This window comes from Narcine bancroftii, chromosome 7, assembly GCF_036971445.1.
Source record: "Narcine bancroftii isolate sNarBan1 chromosome 7, sNarBan1.hap1, whole genome shotgun sequence".
In the NCBI taxonomy this organism is placed as follows: domain Eukaryota; kingdom Metazoa; phylum Chordata; class Chondrichthyes; order Torpediniformes; family Narcinidae; genus Narcine; species Narcine bancroftii.
In genome coordinates this window covers 25,874,518-25,896,764 of record NC_091475.1, presented here as the reverse complement: position 1 = coordinate 25,896,764, position 22,247 = coordinate 25,874,518, and the positions used below count along the sequence as shown (strand labels likewise).

At 40.8% G+C, this 22,247-nt stretch overlaps 1 protein-coding gene across 4 annotated transcripts in view; it reads right to left on the bottom strand.

Moving 5' to 3' along the window:
- The window catches only part of hsf2bp (heat shock transcription factor 2 binding protein), a 27,534-nt gene extending 5,287 nt beyond the window's left edge, over positions 1-22,247 (bottom strand). The window contains exons 1-8 of one of the 4 annotated variants that reach the window (XM_069889184.1): positions 22,159-22,247; positions 20,655-20,910; positions 19,398-19,501; positions 18,223-18,372; positions 15,572-15,713; positions 14,803-14,920; positions 10,230-10,333; positions 8,817-9,469 (exon numbers count right to left, since the gene is read on the bottom strand). In XM_069889184.1, coding sequence (XP_069745285.1) covers positions 9,384-9,469; positions 10,230-10,333; positions 14,803-14,920; positions 15,572-15,713; positions 18,223-18,372; positions 19,398-19,501; positions 20,655-20,910; positions 22,159-22,206 — 1,008 coding nt within the window. In that variant the 5' untranslated portion in view covers positions 22,207-22,247 and the 3' untranslated portion in view covers positions 8,817-9,383. The other 3 variants (XM_069889182.1, XM_069889183.1, XM_069889185.1) reach the window with 3 other exon arrangements.

The following is a 22,247-nucleotide window of genomic DNA, read 5'->3' as shown; positions in this document are numbered from 1 at the left end:
CTGGTAGCATCCTCCTTGACAGGATCATTTTCTTGGTATGAACAGTATACGGAACTTCAAAGGGGATTTCACCAAGGTCTCGACTAGCAGCAGAAAGACAACTTCACCCTTGTCCTCAAATCCACTGCAGTGAAGGCCACAGAGGCTCAATGCCAGAAAGAAGGGACTAGATAACCTGAGTTTGTTTCCCTTTGGACAAAGCAGGCCGAGCTCTGACCTGATAGAGGTTCAGAATCTTTTTTTTCCCCTCAAGATAAGGGTATCAAAACAAGAGGGCACAGTTTAAGTTAAGAGGATGGAGTCTCAAAGTTGATAAATGTGGATCACACAGGATTTGTAAAAAGAGACAATCTGTGGATAATGTAACTAGATTACTTTATATAATACATCTGGGAGAAAAGAGGGGAGATCTAAGTGTGGCAGTGGCTTTAGATGCAGAAAAAGCATTTGATAGATTAGAATGGGACTTTTGTTTAAGGTGTTTGAAAGTTTTGGGATGGGACAGGTAATTGTTAATGGGGTTAGAGCCTTATATAATGAACCTAAAGCTAAAGTAATAACAAATGGGCAGGTTTCAGCACCGCTTCCGTTAACCAGATCTAGTAGACAAGGATGTCCATTTCCACCTGTTCTATCTTAGCGATAGAATCACTTACAGAAATGATTCAATCTGATCCTGATATTAAAGCAGTGGTTCTCAACTTTTTTCTTTCCACTCACATAACACTTTAAGTATTCCCTATACCATAGGTGCTCTGTGATTAGTAAGGGATTGCTTAAGGTGGTACGTGGGTGGAAAGAAAAAGTTTGAAAACCACTGTTTTAATTGTACCTAATTGACTCATTATGTACATGATTTCATAACTCCAAAGGAAATAGGCCAAGTCAATTTTTCTCAAGCAAAATATTTCAGTAACAATGGGGACTATAGCAGTTTATTCTCTACATTCCCTTCCCACTCACACACCACCTTAAGCAATCCCTTACTAATCACAGAACACCAATGGCACAGGGATCACTTAAAGTGGTATGTGAGTGGAAAGAAAAAGGTTGAGAACCACTGCTCTAGGGCCCCGAACTCAGGCACCAAGGAGGAAGCCAGGCCATAGTGGAAGCTGTGCGCCACTGGAGGCACTATTGGAATATTTTATTTTTGATTTTCCAAAGACTGATTCAAATCCAATAAACAAAATATTACATTCTTTCCATGCAGTATGATTTACAGTCCTTATTTTCCCCTCCTTTCACCCTCCACTCTCTATCCCTTAGATTATACAAATACCAAAATATAAAAATACAAACATACAAAAACCACCTAGAGGGGGAGTCACATGATGGAGTAGTGGCAGGTCAGGGAATTCCAGCCCTCTCCGGAAAAGTTGAAAAAAAACCACACAAAATACAAAGGTACAAGAATAAAAATTAAAACAAAGTAAAAGTAAAGGTGAGAAGAAAATGGCAGCGAAGAGAGAAAAGTTGAAAGCAACGGGAAGAAGAGAAGAAGAAAGAATGTCGGAAGAAGAAGGTGAAGGCCTTACCTGTCTGAGGAGGCCCGCCGCGGAGAGAGAAGCCCGCTCCCTAAGGTCGGTGGAAGTCCCGAGCTCGGGACTACAAAAATGGCTCGCGGAGCCGAGTAAAAGTGCGCAACCGCACTTCATGCGATGCGCATGAAAAAAAACACACTGACGGGAGGGGGGAACAGCTGAGGAGTCGATCTCCACAGCTGAGAGTGACAGCTGCAACACAACAACAGGAAGAGAACACAGAAAACAATGAAAACAAGAAAGAAGAGAGCAAAAAGAAAACAAGGAAACAACAGATGGCCAACCCAGAGGAAGAAGAAGAAGAAGAACATAGAGAAATGGAAGAAGAAGGGAAAGGCAGGACAATGGATATATTTTTTTTAAAGAATATATGGAATCAGTGAAAGAATGGCAATTACAAGAATTTAATGAGATAAAAAGAAGAATTAAGAGTGCAGAAGAAAAAATGAATAAAATAGAAATGGTCATATCAGAGATAGGAAAAAGAGTGGATAATGTGGAAGAATGAGAAATAATCGTAGAAATGGAAGTAGAGGACTTAAAAGAGAAATTAGAAGAATCTAATAAAAAAGTTAAAGAGGCACATGAGCTGTTAGCTCAGAAGATAGATATAATGAAAAACTATAATAGAAGAAATAATATAAAGATAGTGGGCCTTAAGGAAGATTAAGAAGGCAAGAATATGAGAGAATTTATAAAAGATTGGATCCCTAGGGTCCTAGGAAGACCAGAATTACAGGAAAAATGGAAATAAAGAGGGCACATAGAACACTAGCCCCGAAACCACAACCGCAGCAAAAACCAAGATCCATTTTAGTAAAATTCTTAAGATATACAACAAGAGAAAATATATTGGAGAAAGCAATGAAGAAAATAAGAGAAGACAAAAAGCCACTGGAATACAAAGGTCAATTATACCAAACTGAAAACGAAGGGAAAGAAGACAAAATATATGAATTTTTAACTAAAATTGAACTACCAAAACTACATATAGAGGAACAAAATAAATTAACAGAACCATTTGAAATAGTAGAAATACAAGAGATAATAAAAAAAACTACCAAATAATAAAACACCAGGAGAGGATGGATTCCCAATAGAATTCTATAAAACATTTAAAGATTTATTAATTCCTCCCCTCCTGGAAGTAATCAACCAGATTGACAAAACACAAAGCTTACCAGATTCATGCAAAACAGCAATAATTACAGTAATACCAAAGACAGGGAAAGATCCACTCGCACCAGCGTCATATAGACCAATATCATTACTTAACACAGATTATAAGATAATAGGTAAACTATTATCAAACAGATTAGCAGAATAAGTACCAAAAATGGTAAATCTAGACCAAACTGGATTTATTAAAAAAAGACAGACAACAGACAATATTTGTAAATTTATTAACTTAATTCATGCAGTAGAAGGGAGTAAAGCGCCAACAGTAGCAGTTGCTTTAGACGCAGAGAAGGCCTTTGACAGAGTAGAATGGAATTATTTATTCAAAGTATTGCAAAAATTCAGTTTACCAGAGAAGTATATTAATTGGATTAAAGCATTATATAAGGGGCCATTGACGAAAGTGACAGTAAATGGATATATATCAAAGCAATTTAATTTAAGCAGATCAACAAGGCAGGGATACCCACTATCACCCTTATTGTTCGCGTTAGCTATAGAACCACTAGCAGAATTGATAAGAACAGAAAATAAAATAAAAGGGATAAATATAAAAGACAAGGAATATAAAATCAGTTTATTTGCAGATGATGTTATAGTATACTTAACAGAACCAGAATTATCAATAAAAGAATTACATAAGAAATTGAAGGAATATGGAGAAGTGTCGGGTTACAAGATCAACGTAAATAAAAGTGAAGCAATGCCAATGAATAATGCGGATTTCTCAAAATTTAAGAAGGAATCACCATTTAGATGGCAAATGCAAGCAATAAGATACCTAGGTATACAAATAAATAAAAACCTCGGCCATCTATATAAACTCAATTATTATCCACTAATGAAAAAATTACAGGACGATTTAGAGCATTGGAAAGATTTACCACTAACACTAATAGGAAGGATAAACTGTATTAAAATGAACATTTTCCCAAGGATACAATACCTATTTCAGGCATTGCCAATACACTTGACAGAGAAATTCTTCAAGGTGTTAAAGAAAATAATAAGGAAATTTTTATGGAAAGGGGGGAAACCGAGGATAGCACTAGATAAATTAACAGAATGGTATGAACAAGGAGGCTTACAACCGCCAAACTTTAAAAATTATTATAGAGCCGCACAATTAAGATACCTGTCAGATTTTTATCAAACAAGGGAAAAGCCAGATTGGACTAGATTAGAACTAGATAAAATAGGGGAGAAGATATCTGAACATATATTATATAAATGGGATGAAAAATTGGTACAACGTAGGAGTTCTCCAGTATTATATCATCTGCTCAATATTTGGAAGAAGATTCATGTAGAAAGGAATAAAACAAATTACCAATTACCAAAACTAATACTGACGCAAAATCAGTTAATCCCTTTTACAATAGATAACCTTTCCTTTAGAGAATGGGAGAAAAAAGGGATCAAAAGAATAGAAAATTGTTTTTCAAGTAATAAATTACTATCCTTTGAACAAATGAAGGATAAATATAACATAACTCAAGATACAGTGTTGGCATACTACCAACTGAGATCCTACTTGAAGGACAAATTGGGAAGCAGTCTGAGGTTACCAGAGGGAAGTAATTTTGAATATGTGATTACAGATACAATGATAATCAAAAAATTTATAACAAATATGTACATTAAACTGCAAGAAAAGGAGAATGAGGAAACAAATGGTAAAACTAAAAAATGGGAATAAGATTTAAACATAAAGATAAAGAAGGAAACATGGGAGAAGTTATGCTCTGGAACTATGAGAAATACAATAAACACGAGGTTACGTATGATACAATAATAACTGGATACACAAGCTATACATTACACCTCAAAAGTTAAATAAATGGGACCCAACAGTATCTGACAGATGTTTTCATTGTAAAAAAGAAGTGGGAACAACAATTCATGCAATCTGGACATGTGAGAAAGTGGAAAAATTTTGGGAAGATCTAAACCAGATATTAAATAAAATTACAGAAAACAATATACCAAAAAACCCAGAGATCTTCCTCCCAAGTAACATAAAAAACAAAGAATTTGGACTTGATTTGGATGGTGCACAAAAAAGATTTGTTATGATAGCTCTAGCCGTAGCAAAAAAATGTATTATGTCAACTTGGAAATTAGAAGATAACTTGAGAATACAACAATGGTATATAGAAATGAATAAATGTATTCCATTAGAAAAATAACATATAATTTAAGAAATAATATTACAACATTTGAACAAATATGGGAGCCATACATGAAACACAATAGAGAAAACCTACCGGGGACATCTACCACCTAAAACAACGAAAGGAGAAGGAAATGAAAAGAATTGACTCAGTGGAATTTCTTGTTTATTTTTATTGAATGACAACATTATTTGACTGGTTTAATGTATCTTAGATTCTGTACTTTAAATGAATGGGGGGGAGGTAGGGAGGGTGGGATGGGAGGAGGGGGGGGAGAAAATGACACTGTGTATATTTGAAAATGTATGTATCTTGGTCAATGTGGTTTATGGTGTGAAAAATAAAAAATTTAAAAAAAAACAAAAACCACCTAAATACCAACAAAATTCTCCTCGAAGCTAGCAGACTTCAGATATAAAATAAAAACAGGTAGGGGAAAAAAAATATCATCTGCACCGCATTCCCCATTTCATACCCTTAATCCTTTACCTGCTGGGACGGAATGTTTCTTTTCTCTTTTTTTGGGGAGGGAATGTGAATTATATTAGTCCACTATGTGCCTCAGATACGGTTGCCATGCTTCAGCGTATGTGTCATATCTCTTCAGTAAATTGTAAGTGATTTTCTCCAGGGGAATGCAACACTGTATTTCCATATTCCATCGTGTGATACTTAGCTGGGAGTCGGATTTCCATGTAACCGTTATACACTTCCTGCTACTGACAAGGTGACATTCACAAACTGAATTTGATGAGGAGGAACTATTTGGCCAGCAGTCCGTTTACCTTGCGAATGGACCAGAGAGCTGTCAGTTATGTTTAATAATAAACAGCAGAGGAAGATTAAAAAAAAATGACAAGATCAAGAGTTGAAGAATTGAACTATCCACTATAATTACGAGATCTTGTACTGGCCTCAGAAGCTCAATGAGCCACCCGATGCCCTGTCCCAGGGAACCTGCGCCAGGGCGCAGGCAGATTGCCTCCGATCCCTCCTCAATAGTCCATGTCACCCCGGGGTCACTAGACTCTATCACTTTTTGAGTGCTAACAACCTCCCCTATTCAGTTGAGGATATCAGGGAACTGACTCGTAACTGTTCGGTCTGTGTGGAATGCAAGCCGCATTTCTACTGGCTGGAGAAGGCCCAACTGATCAAGGCCACTCACCCCTAGAACATCTCAGTATGGACTTCAAGGTTCCCATTCCCTCCACAAATTGGAATATGGACTTCATTAATGTCATAGATGAGTACTCAAACTTCCCATTTGCTATGCTATGTCCGGATATGACCACGTCCATGGTCATTAAAGCCCTCTGCAACCTCTTCATCTTGTTTGGATACCTCAGTTACATTCATAGTGATCATGGGTCCTCATTCATGAGTGAGGAGTTGAGCCAATATTTCCTGACCAAGGACATAGCCACAAGCAAGACCACTAGCTACAACCCCCGTGAGAATGGGCAGGTGGAAAGGGAGAACGGCACAATTTGGAGGGCAATCCTCTTGCTCCTCAGTCAAAAGGGATGCCCGTCTCCCAGTGGTAAGAGGTCCTTACGGGACCATTACTTGCCACCAGGAACCTGGTGTATACAGCTACAAACATAAAAAACTGTTCTCCTTCCCCAGGAGGTTGGCATCAGGAACCATGCTGCTGGTCTGGCTGACATCTTCAGGGCCGGAGCTACTCCACAGGCATGTTAGGAATCATGTCAGATCCGCTGGTCAAGGAAGCGCACCTCCTGCATGCAAACCCCCAACATGCCCAGATGCAGAACCAGGATGGGCGGAAAGACACGCTATCCATCCAGGACCTAGTTCACCCAGGAGCCTCGTCAGTGGAGGTGCATACTGGAGCCCCCATCGTCAACCAGCTGGTCCCTTGTATCTTGCCCACAAACAAGTTATCGAACCCACCACCCCCCAGGCCTCCTCCTACAACCACTAACTGAATCTCCACCCCCTGAATCAGTTTGGAATAACAGTTCAGCCCCAGGACATTCAGCCCACTATATAGGTCACCGTCCTGCAGGGGCCGTCAACTATGCAACCGACCCTGTGGTGATCACAGTGGTGGAAAAAGCCACTGCACCAGCTGGATCTGTAAACTGTAATGATGGACTCTGTCGCACTTTACCCACCGGATTTTATCTAAAAAGGGGTTAATGTGGAGAAGTCACGTGATAGAGTAGTGGTTGGTAGGGTAAAACCAGCCCTCTCCAGAAAAAAAATCAAGAAAAGACAAAGCTTAACAAATATAAAGCATAAGAAATAGAAGATAAAGTTGCAGAAAAGAGAAAGAAGATGGCACCCAGGAAGGAAAAAGTAAAAACAATAGGGGAAAAAAAGAAGAAAAGTCACCGGAAAAGAAAGAAGGCCTTATGTGGTGGCAAAGAGCGCCCGAACTCCAAGGTTGGTGCCGGCCCCGCGGAATTGTGACCCCCCGACCAGTGGACTGCAAAAATGGCTCTCTGAGCCAAACAAATGTGTGCAACTGCCCAATCAAAGGTAAAAGGAAACACTGAGGAACGGGCAACGACGGCGCAACCAGCTGAGGGATGCCCGACACCAGGACTCTCAGCTGGAAGATGAGGAAGGCGGCAGGAGAGGGAGTGAGGAACCAGGCAAGGAAGAAAGTCGATGGGGTGAACAGCAAGAGGAGCAGCAGCAGGAGACCCGACAGATGAGTAGCACAGGAAGGGAGGATCAACAATAAGAGGGCCAGCAAGAAGAGGCCCGACAAAGTGATACAAGCAACTCATCAGGAGAATCAGAAGAGACACAGATACAAAGAAGAGAAGACACAAACACAAGTACAGTAACAGAAGAAGAGGAAGAAAACCAAGATCTTCACAGAGAAATAAAAGGTAAAACAGATGGACAGAATATAGATAAAGCCTTTTTTGAAGAACAAATGAGAGCATTAAAAGAATGGTTGTCATTAGAATTTAGTGCAATTAAAAGAAAAATGAAAAGAACAGAAGATAAAATGCAAAGTTTAGAACGGGTCATGACAGAAATAGGGAAAAAAGTAGAAAATGTAGAAGAATGAGAAACAGCTGTAGAAATGGAAGTAAATGACTTAAGAGGAAAATTGGAAGAAAGTGACAAAAAAATTAAAGAAGCACAAGAGTTATTATCTCAGAAAATTGATATGTTGGAAAATTATAGTAGGCGAAACAACATAAAAAATAGTGGGCCTGAAGGAGGGTGAAGAAGGCACAGACATGAAGGAATTTATAAAAGAATGGACCCCAAAGGTCCTGGGAATGACAGAAATGTAGGAAGAAATGGAAATAGAAAGGGCACACAGAGCACTAGCTCTGAAACCGCAGACACATCAAAAACCAAGATCCATCTTAGTGAAATTTTTGAGATATACGACAAGAGAAAATATACTGGAGCGGGCAAGGAATAAAGTTAGAGAAGATAATAAACCATTGGAATACAAGGGCCAAAAAATATTTTTTTTACCCAGACATCAGTTTTGAACTCTTAAAGAAGAGGAAAGAGTTGAATACAGCAAAATTTAAGCCGTGCTTAAAATATTTATACCCGGGGAGCAAAACAGACTGTTCTCGGATCTGGAGGAAGCACAAGAATTCGCAGAGCGTTTGCAGGACAGAAGGAGAGATGAAGAGATGCAATAAGAATGAAGAAAGGTGATAAAGTATATATAAAGGTAATATTGGGTATGGGAATTGTTGGAGTATTTTGTGTTTTAAATGCGTTGTCATACATTGAGTTTAAAAAGAGAAAGCTGAGAGATGAAAATGGGAAAAAAGAGGAATGGAGGTGGTGAGGAAGTTGAAAAGAGGTGTAAACAAGATATAAGATGGCCACGTTGAACTATATGACCATAAACATTAATGGAATACATAACCAAATTAAAAGGAAGAGGCTATTAAATTTACTGATAAAATAAGAAATAGGTAAAGCATTTGTGCAGGAAACACATCTAACTGAAGTGGAACATAACAAATTAAAGAGAAACTGGGTAGGATACGTAGTGGCAACATCATATAATTCAAAAGCTAGAGGTGTAGCCATATTAGTTAACAATAAACACAAGGTTACACTTGATACAGTATAATTGGTTACACAGGTTACATATCACTCCTCAAAAATTAAAAGAATTGGATCCAACATTATCAGATGTTTTTGCTGTAAGAAGGAAATGAGAACAACAGTATATACAATTTGGGCATGTACAAAAGTGAATACGTTTTGGGAAGATCTAAATCGGACATTAAATAAAATCACAAAAAACAACATACCAAAAAATCCAGAAATCCTTCTTTTAAGTAACATAAGTAATGAATTAGGCCTCAAATTGGATAAAGCGCAAAAATGATTCATTATGAAAGCCTTAGCAGTAGCAAAATAATGTATAATGTTAACTTGGAAAATGGAAGAGAACTTGAGAATACAGCAATGGTACATGGAAATGAATAAATGCATTCCATTGGAAAAAATAACATATAATTTAAAAAATAAAGTCACATTGTTTGAACAAATTTGGGGACCATACATGGAACATAACAGAGAGAGCATGCCTCGGACCTCCATCCCCTAAAATGATAAGAAGACAAAATGATTTGATTCAGTGTGTAAAAACAGATGACGCATTTTTCCTGATTATTTTTCATTGTGTGAAGACATTGTTTCATGGTTTTATTGTATTTTATACGTTGAATATTTTTTGGTTTTGGAGGGGGTGGGAAGGGGGAGGGAGGGTAGGGGGACAAAGGGGAGAAAATGCCACTGTGTATATTTAATGAGAAACGTTTGTATATATTTTGTTTGATATGGTTCACAGTGTGAAAAATAAAAAAAATTATTTAAAAAAGGGGTGAATGGGGTAGAACACAGTATTACATGCATGACATTACCATACTCTACAGGCTGACCCACCTCCAACCCTGTAACTCCTCCCTTAAGATTCCCCAATATGTGAGTATTCATCTATGAATACCTGCCGTTTCAGGTTATTAAAGCCATTAATCACTTCCTTTGAGTCTGCTTGTGGTTATTGATTGTGCCTTAACCTTGTCACTCCATGCTTTGAAAGACACTGCAGAAATTTTTTTTCTGTTTCCCGGCTGTAGAACATCTTTACTTCCTGTTTCACATTTGCTTTGTTGTAAAAGTAGAAAGACTTCTCTGCATCATTTGTACTTTTGAAGCTTTCTGTTGCTTTATAGAGGCTCACTGGCAACCTATCAGCAATCTCTTGAGTTCCAATCATGATGTCAGGGCAATGTCACATTGCTAACTGATATTAAACACAAGCGAGGTGCATGGTGCTGTTACTGACACATCTAAAACGTACCTTCTAAAAGGCAGGCCAATAAAGGGATAAATCCTGGGCTCTCACTGAGGTACTGTAAGCCTTTCCGATTAATGCTTACATTGTACAAACACATCAACATTAGTCTAGAAGAGAACACAATATTCCCATTATTAAAGCATTGTCTGCAGACTTAATCAATGAAATTTTCAGTAGTTTTAGTAACTGCCCAATTCGTAGGCAGTACTGAAACTACCACCAAAGCCAATTAACCTATCCCAACTTCCTTCAGAGAGATCATTTCTGGGGACAGCAATGTTGCTGGGATCCTGACAGAATGAGGATGATTATATCACTAGTGGAGGGAATGGGTCAGACTACTGCCCTTATCTTTCTGATCATTATTCCAATAAATGATGAGTAATCAGCTTTCCCTTATATGTCGAGGTACTTAGAACCATTTTCAAGGATACGTGATCTTTCTTGGTGGCAGCTTGTGTCTCAAGAGTGATCTCAACATACACAGGAACATTTTTATTTGATGCCACAATTAATGAATAATCTAAACATTGTAAAAGGCAAATGGAGAGAGACTATATGTGCACAAAGTTTAGTGGGATCAGGAGTTCCAGTGAACAAATCACAAAAGGTTAGCTAAGAGGTCCAACAAATTAGTTAGAAAGGCAAACAGCAGGTTGGCCTTTATTGCAAAGCAACGGGAGCTTAAGAATAAGGAGGTTTTGTTCAAATGTTCAGGGTGATGAGAGGCCCACTGGAAGCACTGCTCAGCTCTAGAAGGCTACAAGACCATAGAAGCACGTAGCATGGAAAGACTCTTTGGCCAAATTTACCCACACTAACCAAAATATCCTACCTGCCTGCATTTAGTTTATACCCCTCCAAAAATACCTATTCATATATCCCTCCAATTTTTTTCTTAAACATTTTGATACCTGCCTCAACCTGCTTTCCTGATGAAGGGCTTATCTTTTGAGGTGTGTGACCTGCTGAATTTCTCTAGTACATTTGTGTATTGTGCCTGCCTCAACCAATTCCTCTAGCAGCCTGTTCCATATACTCTCCATCCTCTAGGTAAAAATATTACCCCTCAGGTCCCTGTTAAATCTCTCATCTCTCACCTTGAACCTATGTCCTCTGGTTACTGATTCCCTACTCTGGGTAAGACTCTCTGCATTCACCCAATCTATTCCTATTATTCCAATCTATCCTCTTAATGAGATCACCCCTTATTCTCCTGTGCATTAAGGAATAAAGTCCCAGCCTGCTTAACCTCTCCTATAGCTCAGGTCCTCTCCCCTGTCCCCCTACCCCGGGTCCTGGCAATATCCTTGTCTATCTTCTCTGCCCCTCCAGCTTGACAACATCTTCCCTGTAGCATAGTGACCAAAGATGAACATAATACTCCAAATGGGGCCTCACCAATATCTTTTACAACTGCAACATGACCTCCAAACCTCTCTATTCAATACTCTGACTGATGAAAGGCACGTGCAAGTCTTTTTGGCCACCACTTTTTAATCTACTAGTGAAGCCAACTTCAAGGTACTGAACTCCAGCGCTCCTGCAGTCGCATCGTTTCTTGTTCAATCTGTGACAACACGAGCCCCAGATCTAAACCTCTTATACAATCAGGAAGCCTTCAGCACCTGAGGCCTTTCTTGCCCTCAGCACCCTCTTGAATCCAAGTTCTGATACCTAGTTCCCAGGAGCTAGTTGCCAACACCCCACAGTTTGTGTGGGTTCTTCAGCCGGTTAGCCCATCACTGGTCCTCTGCCCTAATCACTGTCCAGTAGGGTCATCTCCTCTGCTTCTCTTTTCCCCCCTTATTGATGCCCTGCGCTGGTCTGCTGCTCCCTTGGAGTCTGCAACCCTTCGTGGCCACTGCCGAGCAAAGGTGCCATTGGGGACAGACCCCGTGATTTAAAATAAAAACACCTTTAACAGTCTGTTTAAAGCCTTCACAGAGCTGCTGGCATTAGAACGGGTGGATGAAACCTGCAGAATAGCGCTTTGTCTCCAATCTCCACAGGTCTGCACCAGCAACAGAGCTGCTGTTACAGCAGCTCTGGCAGTACCGCCTGTTCTTTTCGATCCATGCTGGTAGCTTTTTTGTAATGGGCTCCCATCTTGCTTCATAGCCTCATTTGTAGCACTTTGCCAAAGGCCTTAAAAATCCAAGTAAACAACATCCAGTGATTCTTCTTTGTCTAGCCTGCTTGTTACTTCCTCAAGGAATCCAACAGATTTGTTAGGCAAGATTTCCCATGAGAAAACCATGCTGATGTCTGTCCATTTTACTTTGTGCTTTCAAGAGCCCCACAAACTCATCCTTAATAATGGACTTTAGAATCTTGTCAGCCATTGAAGTTCAGCCTATAATTCCCTGTCTTTTGCCTCTCTCCCTGCTTCAAGAGTGGAATGAGTGAAAATTTGCAATTTTCCAGTCTTCTGTATCCATTCTCAACTTTTGTGATTCCTGAAAGATTCCCAAAGTGCTCTGGCCCCCTTACAAACAAAAAGGACAGAGTGCCATTGGAGGCAGTACAAAGGAGGTTCACCTGCTAAATTCATGGGATGAGAGGTTACATTCGCATAATTACACCTGTTTATAGCCATCTTAGGCCTTTACCACGATTTACTTTTCTACTAATGAGTATATGTCATCAGCAAATTTAACAGTAATACCTTTATCCAAAGCATGTAGAGAAATTGCACTAAATTTAGCCCCCAGCACTGAGTTCAGTAGCACAAAACATTCCAACCAGAGAACTCATTGATGCTGGCTCTGTTCCTGGCAGATACATTCACTATTAAGTGACATCAGGGCCAGGACTGTATTCACTTCCTAATCATGAAGGAAAAATAACTTTGAATTTTGGTAGTTTTCAGCATTCAGTTATGATTTACTAGGGTTGGACCTCTTCACACTCTGTCCCCTCTAAGGATTCAAATCCCTTCTCTCAGTACCGCTGTCATTTCTGCTCCCAGAATGAGGTTTCTATTGAGATCACTAGAGAATCCCCCTTCTTCCACAAAACGGGGCTTTACCTCCACTACCAAAATCTTGGTTCTCACCCATGTCTTCTCCTCCATTTCCCTCATGTCTGCCCTGGCTCTTTCTTTCCCCAGGCGCCACAAGGACAGGATTCCCCTTGTCCTTAACTACCACCTCACCAGTCTCCACAATTTCCATCACTTACAGTGTGATCCCATCATCTGACACATTTTCCCCTCTCCTCCCCTTTCCACCTTCCACAGGGACCACTCCCTTTGTGACTCCCTTATCCGCTCATCCTTTCCAATCAAGTACCTACCCCTGTGACCACAAGAAATGCTAATACTTGCACCCACATCTCCTCGATCACCATCATTCTGGGTCCCAAACAGCCCTTCCAAGTGAAGCAACACTTCACTTGTGAATCTTCAGGGGTCATCTACTCTGTGCTCCCATTGTGGCCTTCTCTACATTGGAGAAACTGGATGCAGACTGAGAGATCACTTTGTTGAGCACCTTCACTCTTTCTGGTATAATAATATGAATTTCCCAGAGGCCATCCCTTTCAATTCCCCACCCCATTCTCATGTCCTTATGTCTGTCCATAGCCTCATGCACTGCCAAACTGTTGAAACCGCACGCAAATTGGAGAACACCTCATATTCTGTCTGGGCACCCTCCGACTAGGTAGCATTAACATCAACCTCCAGTTTCTGTGAGGACTTCCACTCTCCTATCTCTCTCTTTCCCTATCCCTGTCTCCTTTCCTCCAGATACCCACCCCTTGCGTCCGTCTCTCTTTCAGATTACTTGTCAGAGTACATACATGACATCACATACAACCCTGATCTTTTTCCTGTGGGCACAGGAGAATTATCACTAATTGGTAATTCAAAAAAACTGTCCCTCTGTCTCCTTCCTCTAACTTTGCATTTACAGAACTACCCCTCCCATGATCAATTCTCAGCTTTTCTCTCCTGCCCTCTTACCCATGTCCACGTGTGGCCTCTTTGCTATTGGCCTACGTGCCTCCCATGCCATTTCTTCTCTCCTCCCCCCAGCACTTTAATTCAGGTGACTGATTGCTTTTTGTTCACACCTTGATAAAGGGCTCAGCCCTAAACATTAGTTATATACCTTTTCCTCCAATGGACTCTGCAAGACCTGCTGAGTTTCTCCAGCACTTTTGTATATTTCCTTTGATCAAACCTTAACTTGAAAAGTTTATTTGGGGAAGGGGGTGGGAGTGGTGGAACTTTAATGCTGATAGACAGTTCATGATTGGAATGACCAATAAGACCAGCAGACCAAACTCTGAGGGGCGTTGGCAGAGATCAGTGAGGCTTTGGTAACACAAAGTGAAGCCATTCCTGAAGAGCAAGAAGCTGGTGAATGGCAGGCTAGACAATTGTGTCACCCAGCTACCATGCCCTCAATAACATTCTGTAACTCTGGTCTATCATAAATCAGCTCATCCACAATGAAGCATGACTAACATTCAGAGAGTGAAGGAGACCTTATACGGTGGAAGGGTTTCCTTGACTGCTTGGGAAGTAAATTCCTGAAAACCACAATATTTGCTTTTCTGGAAAACTCACACTTTGAGCTTTGTGCATACACCAGTCTTCATTTCTGCCAGGAGCTGCAAAAGTGTTTCCAGTAGGATTTGCGATGAATTAATCAAAAACTCCCGGCCACAGGCTACCGCTGCCACATCTGTAATTAACCAAAAATACCTCATATGCAGCATAAATAGATCAACACACAAGGTTTAAAAAAAACCTGCATCTTCCTTCGGTATCAGGGATATAGAAGTTGAAAATGTATGACAATGATCCATCGCTAACTCTTCCCACTAATCACATTGTAGACTTTGGCCTCAATGGGGAATGGCAGGATTTTTAAATGGCATGGAAGATGAGTACAGTCAGGCTATAATATATCTGCTGCATCTGTCCAAGGCATTGTTATGAATGTTGAAAATGAACAGCAATTGCAAAATGTTGATCCCAAAAATTGGTTCATTAAGTCAAAGAATCTTCAAAATTATGGGTGCCTATGTTGATGTGTTGTCAAAGATCAAGCACTAGATCACATTTTTGGCAAAAACACAGCCTAAATGAAAGGAATTGTCCACAGCAGTGAGCATCATCCTTTATGGTCCCTGCTTCAAGGTGTTCAATCAGAATTTTGTTAGCAAATCACACTAATGTTAATTTATCACAGAGTGGATAGGCCAAAGTGCCTGTTTCTGTTCTGTAGAGTTCTATAGTTTGATGGCTAATAGAGAATTAAGAAATTAGCAAAATAATTAAAAATGTTGTATAGAGAAAAAACATTTACTGTAACCAAGAACATAAGACTTACTTGTTACAATTCCTGCCAATGCCAGAACAAACTGGTTTTCATCTGAATCCAGTTCCTGTTCTTCCTTGACACATCCATCCAGCGATCTCACAAAACTTTCTATCGTCTGTCCCACAATACTGAAAAATTTTTCTGCTTTATTCTATTTTTAAAAAAAACTAATTTTCACAACCACAACATTTAACATATATAAAAGACAAATATATTATAATGCTTAAGGGCTCAGAACTACTTCACTGAGTTCAACAATGAGCCTAAGGAAGATGCCAAAAGTATAGAAATGAATTTCTGTGATCCATCCTCGATGACTAGTCTATGTAGTGCATTCAATTATTGATTGTTAGATAATGCTTCTTACAGAAACAAGGATCCTACAGCACAGAAAAAGACTTTTGGCCCACATTCTTCCTGCTGATCCTGTACCAGTCCCATTTGTCTGCATTTGGCTTGTAACTCTCTTGCTCTCTCCTGTCTGAATGTCTTTTAAACATTGTATTTGTCTCTACTACTGCCTTTGACAGCTCATTCCACATACCCATCACTTTCTGTGTTAAGGTGTTAGCTCTCAAGTTCCCTTTAAATCTTTAGCCCTCATCTTACACCTATACCCTGTCGTTCGAGACTCACCTGCCCTAAGAAAAGATTCCATTTATCTGATTTTTATAGCCTTAAAGTTTATTCCTTCTCCAATGTAGCCAATATATATTTATCCAATTTCCTCTTTGAGGGCACAGTGGCAACTGCCCCCACCACATCTGCTGGTTCCAACCAGATACTGCATAGAAATATTTTCCTCATGGCACTCTTAATTATTTTCCCTATATTTTTATACCCATCTGGTTCTCAACCCCCTCCAATGGGAAAAGATTCTTACTGTCCATTATGTCTATCCCCTTTGTCATTTCCCTGAAGAGTACGGGTATGATGTAAGGAAGATTTAGTTTTCAAATAGGTTTATATAGGTCAGCATAATATCACGCACGGGCCAAAGGGCCTGTAATGGTCTATAAAGCACAGAATTTTCCCAACCTGCCACTGTCAATCACAAGCAAGGCTCTCCCCACTCTGTACTTGTTCCTCGGACGTGGAGAAACATCGTCTCAATTGTCCAAAGGATTTACAAAACAATCTAGTCTCCAAATTCTTTCTTTCCCTCATTTACCAACAAACCATGCAAAGCAGCTGATGGGTTCCGATGAAAGGTCATCATCCAGAAATGTGAATGCCACCTGACCTACTGAGTATGCCTTGAATTCTCTTTTTATTCAGGCCAACAGTGTTATTTTTGAAGAAAATTCAGGAAAGGCCCAGTTCATGGTTAAATTCAAAAATCCAAATAATGCTGTCTAAATAGCACAGTTCCGTCCATCAGTCACACATATTAAGGAAATTACTTAATTAAATGGCTTGAAATTGCAGTCTTAATCATAAAGAAGACATACTATATTCTGCACTTTTGTTTCATTTTGCTCTACCTGTGATCCATAGATGTGGGTTGACTTGCCTGGACAGCAGGCAAAACAAAGCTTTCACTCTCTGTCTCTTCACATGAAAGTGAACAGTTCAATCACAGGTACATGGGCTTGTTAACTCCATCTGAAATGCCACTTTAATCATGTGTGTTGAATAGTGACAATGTGAAATCTAAGTACTGGCCCAAACCCAGTTAGTTATCCTTAACAAAAGGCTCAGGATTTCCAAATGAGGGTTTGCTTAACCAACCAAGCCAGAGGCTGGTTGTGCAACCAGACGTAGTATGATCCGCAGAGATGAGGTTTTTATTTGGCATTTCAAAATTGTGAGAGATTGGGGAATTTTTCTGTTTTCCATATAGAAAGTGGTTAATTTTTCATACAGCATGGTGAATTCACGCAGCAGTGATTTATTTGCACTCGTGGATGTAGTTTTCCCAAAGGGGTATAAATTTTTCACAAGGTGCAAATTTTTCCACACTAGGTATGTAGATTTTTCACACTAAGGGTGTCTTTTTAACACGAGGATGATGAATTTCACATAGAGAGGTGGTGAATTTTCACACACAGAGTAGCGAGTCTTTCACATGGGCATGCAAGCTTTTTGCATTGAGGGGTGGTAATATTTTAGCACAAGCAATGGTGAATCTCAGATAAGCTTCCTCACTGTCCACTGCCCAACCAGTTTTGGTGTCATTCACAAACTTACTAACTATGCCAACATAATCAGAGGTGTAAACAGATCAGCAGCCTCCTAGATTTTTAAGGAGTGAAACACAATAGTCTACAGTCACTCTGATTGTAGTAAATACACAAATGCTGGAGGAACGCAGCAGGTCTCATAGCATGTATAGGAGGTAAAGATATATTACTGACATTTTGGGCCCGAGACCTTCTTCAATGCTAGAGGGACTCAACGTCGCAAGGCGTTGAGTTTCTCCAGCATTTCTGTGCCCTAGAATTTTAAACAAGGCCAGGCTCCACATTTATGTGTTGGAAAGTTTTTCTCTGCTGGGTAGACAGAGCATCTACAAGTGGGCTCATATCAACTTAAATCCACTGATTTTAAAACTGCATTGTTTTATCTTGGTTCTCAACCCAACCCTGCAATTAAAAAGAGGACCAATCATCATTAAAAATAGAAAATCACTAGCCACAGAGAGTAAGAATGCAACTTACGCCTCCAAGAATAAATTTAACCGACTCCTCATTACTGGAGACGCTCCAGAGGAGAGTGCAGACTGCAGCGCCCATTTCAGTGCAGTATTCTGCTTGCTGCAACAGTTGCTGCCTTGCTTCATTCAACAGCACCCTTGTTGCCAATTTCTCCTTCAGAAGCAAATACAGAACATTTAGAAAGAGATAAGATTTACCCTCAGGCAATACAGACACAAATGTGAAAAGGATGGTGAATATAGAATAAGGTAAGTGGATGAGATTAAAGTGCAATTAGAAATTGTGGGCATAATGGAGTTGTGGCTGAAAAGAAGATCAAATGAACTGCCATGGTCAAAACACCCTGATGGGATTCATATACAGGCTTCCAAATAGTAGCCAAGATGTAGGGTGCAAAGAACAACAGGATTACAGCACAGCCCTTCCAGTCTGTGCTAGAGTTTGAGAAGGCAGACTGTGAAAAGCATGCTGGTGCTAGATTCCAAAAGGACTTTGTAGAATCCCTAGGAGATGGTTTTTTACAGTAGCTTGTGGTCAAGCTCACCACAGAAAAGGCAATGCTATATTTGGTGTAGTGCAATGAACCAGATTTGATTGGGGAGTTTAAGGTAAAGCATTACACTAACTAGTACCAACCATTTCCTACTCCCTAGCATCCTTTCACTTTCCTTCTCACCAGGAAGTGTCCTGGGGTGCTCTGTTGCTTTTCCAGATCCCACAGTCCTCGAGGTCTAGGTTGCAAAATATGGGCACCACAATCTTGGATCTGGACCTTGGATATTCAGACATCCACCACCTATGATTGTTATATGGGCAGTTTAAACTCCACAGGGCCACTCTGCACAACACCCCACGGAGGAGTGCTGAAAGGCCTTGGCCCTGATCCACACTCTTCCCCAGACAACACCGAAGGCTCCACTGAAATGCATCTACTTTCCTATGTAACCATTTCCCACCCCCCCCCCACCACCTCTAACTGAGGTATATTTCATGGCACTTCTTTTTCTGTCTTCTCAAACATTGGGCAGCACTTCTTCAGTCACAATAAGACTGCAAGTTCCACCTGTCATTTGGAATTCCAGGGACCAGCTTCAAAGCCCATAAAACATCACACCTGTATGTGATAAGGCCAGATCCAAGGAGAAGGGGCAAGACATCATTAGTTAATGAATGTTCACCTCGCGTTCCTTTTGACAGTCTTCCTGTGTGGTTTTTAGCCTTGCCTTAAAATGATCACAATCCAATCGGAGCTGTTCATTCTCATGTTCTCTTTTCTCCAAAGCTGCAATGCAGAAATAGTATGTGCAAAGAGCAATCATAATTTGTGTTTTACACCAAAACTGGATATAGAAGCAGGTCAACTAGCCATCCTGAAAACAATGAGATTGTCCCTCATCGAAGTCTGGCCACATCAGGGCAATCTCAAATCTTACGTGACTAATATTCAAAAGCACATCTTTAATGAAGCTTAAAGTGGTTATGAAAAGTTCATGAAACACAGGGAACTCTTCTCTTCCCACCCTCATGGCCCTACCCCCACCCCTTCATTATTGGGTGTCAGGTGAGAAATTAAACCAAGATCACGTCAGCCTGAGACAGCAGTGAAAGCAATGTCACTGACAGCAATTAACAAGTGTTCAGATGAGCAGTTGAGTCACTCAGGTAAAGAGGGAGGGCTGCAGGACAGATACTGAGATTAACACAGATGGGTGCCCATTGGTTAGCATGGGTGTGGTTGGCCAAATGGCCATTTCAATAATATGACAGATTTTTAAATCTTCACCAGCAAACGTGGTATCTTTATTCAAGAAGGGATTACCCAGAGAACTACATGGTTAAGGTGATGAACCAAACTTCCATTTATTGTTATGTACACAAAAAATAAACACAGAAAGTTTTCCTTTGTTCTTTAAAGGCCCAAAGATACAGTGTCAGTAGTCTGGAAGTTATTGGAAAAAAATTCTGAGGGACAGGATTACTCTACACTTGGATAAATAATCCTGTCTGACCAATTTGACAGCATTTTTAAAACAGGTAGCAAAATACATTCAGAACAATGAATTTGAAAGTCTTTAATAACATTTTTGTCAAGATAGAACCACGGATCACAACAACCCAGAAACAGCATTAGCCCATCTAGTCTGAGCTAAACTATTATTCTCCCTTGTCTCATCGACGTACACCAAGAACATAGCTCTCCATACCCCTCCCATCCATGTACCCATCCCAACTTCTCTTAAACATTGAAATTGAACCTGCATCCACTGGGAGCTCATTTCACTCTCATCACCCTCTTGGTGATGGAAGGCAGAGAAAGCATTGGTGATTGGAATCCTGTGACCAGCGGTGTACACAGGCATCGATGCTGGGAACATAGCTGGAAGCATTATTGATTGGGATATGATAGGAGATATGCATGTAATAGAAACACTCACTTTTTTCAGCAATTTCCAATTGATGAAAACTCTCCAACAATTCTCCATTAAGTATCTTGGGCAGGAAGTCTTTGATTTGCATTATCTCCGTAGTTAGCCTTTCCAGATCTCTCTTTCGAACTTTAACAAACTCATCTTTTCCCACAGGCTTCTGAAACACTTCCTTAGGGGTTGAAAGCTCATTATGAGAGGCATAGATAGGGTGGACAGCCAGCACCCTTTTTCCAATGCACAAATGGCCAATACCAGAGGACATCTGTTTAAAGATAATGGAGGTAAGTTCAGGGGAGATGCCAGATATACAGAGTGGCAGGTTCCTGGAATGCATAGCAGGACTGGTATAATAGGGATATTTAAAAGATTCACATTGGCACATGAATGTAAAAGAATGGAGGATAATGGGCTGTATTGGAGGAAAGGTTTAGATCGATCATGGAAAAAAGTTTATTTAGTCCAGAACAACAGCATGGGCTGGCACTGTTCTACGTTTCAGAGAAATGAACCCTTCTCACTGAACTCAGTATAATGTGAAAATAAATTTGAATCCAAAAGCTATGCTCCCCAGCATAGTTTCCATTCGCAAGTGGAACTCTGCCCCATTAAGGCATCCATCATCTAAGTTCCCCCATCATCCCAGTTACAACCTCATTTCGCTGCTACCTTCATTCAGAAGGTACAGAGACCCAAACTCCAGCACCTCAAGGTTCACATACAGTTTTTAATCGAACTGCTACCAGATCCGTTGAACCTCTTTGTACTACTCTACCCATAAGCTACACTCGGACCACCAAAGTGAAACATCACTTTTGTCTTTGTCTTGCATTGACTGTGACTATGAATATTTTTCTAATCTATCCTTTTAATGATCTCTTTCTTAGCTTTACACATGGAGCATTTTAGTCAATGTATCTGTTTGGCTGCACATGTAGATAATTTGGTGCATTTGTACATTGTACTGATTGCATCTCTGCACGGGGAACGGGTGCCATCCCATTTGTCATATTAGTCCTCCCCCCACTGCCCCCACTGCCCCCTCCCACCACCCCACTGGCCCACCCCCTTCCCCCAACACTCCCTCCTTCCCATCGGCCCCTCACCTAGCCCCAACAGCACCTCCCAACACCACTCCATCCCCTCCACCACTCCCACCATCCTCTCCCCAACACCTCTATCACCCCTCCCCGACTGTTCCCTCCCCTCCCTCTCCCCATCTCATCCCACCCACCCTCTCTCCTCATCCACCCTCCCCATCCCCCCATCCCCTCTCTCACCCCACACTTTCCTCATCCTCCCACCCACTTTCCCCTCTCCACGTTACCCAGGGGTGCCTCCCGCCAATCGGCACGTCGCTGGCCTTCCCGCAACCCCGATGAGCCTCGTACCTCTCGGTTCGTCGCTGACTTTCCCGCCACCCAGGGGTGCCTCCCGCCGCTGAACCCGTCAGTGACTTTCCCCTCACCCCGGGATGCTGCCGGTCACCGCGGTGGAATCAGGGGTCACTCACCAACTCCCAGCTCGTGGAACACGTGAGTATGATCCGCGCGCCGACCATCGAGCGGGAGGAGCCTGGGCACGTGAGGTGGGGAAGGGGAG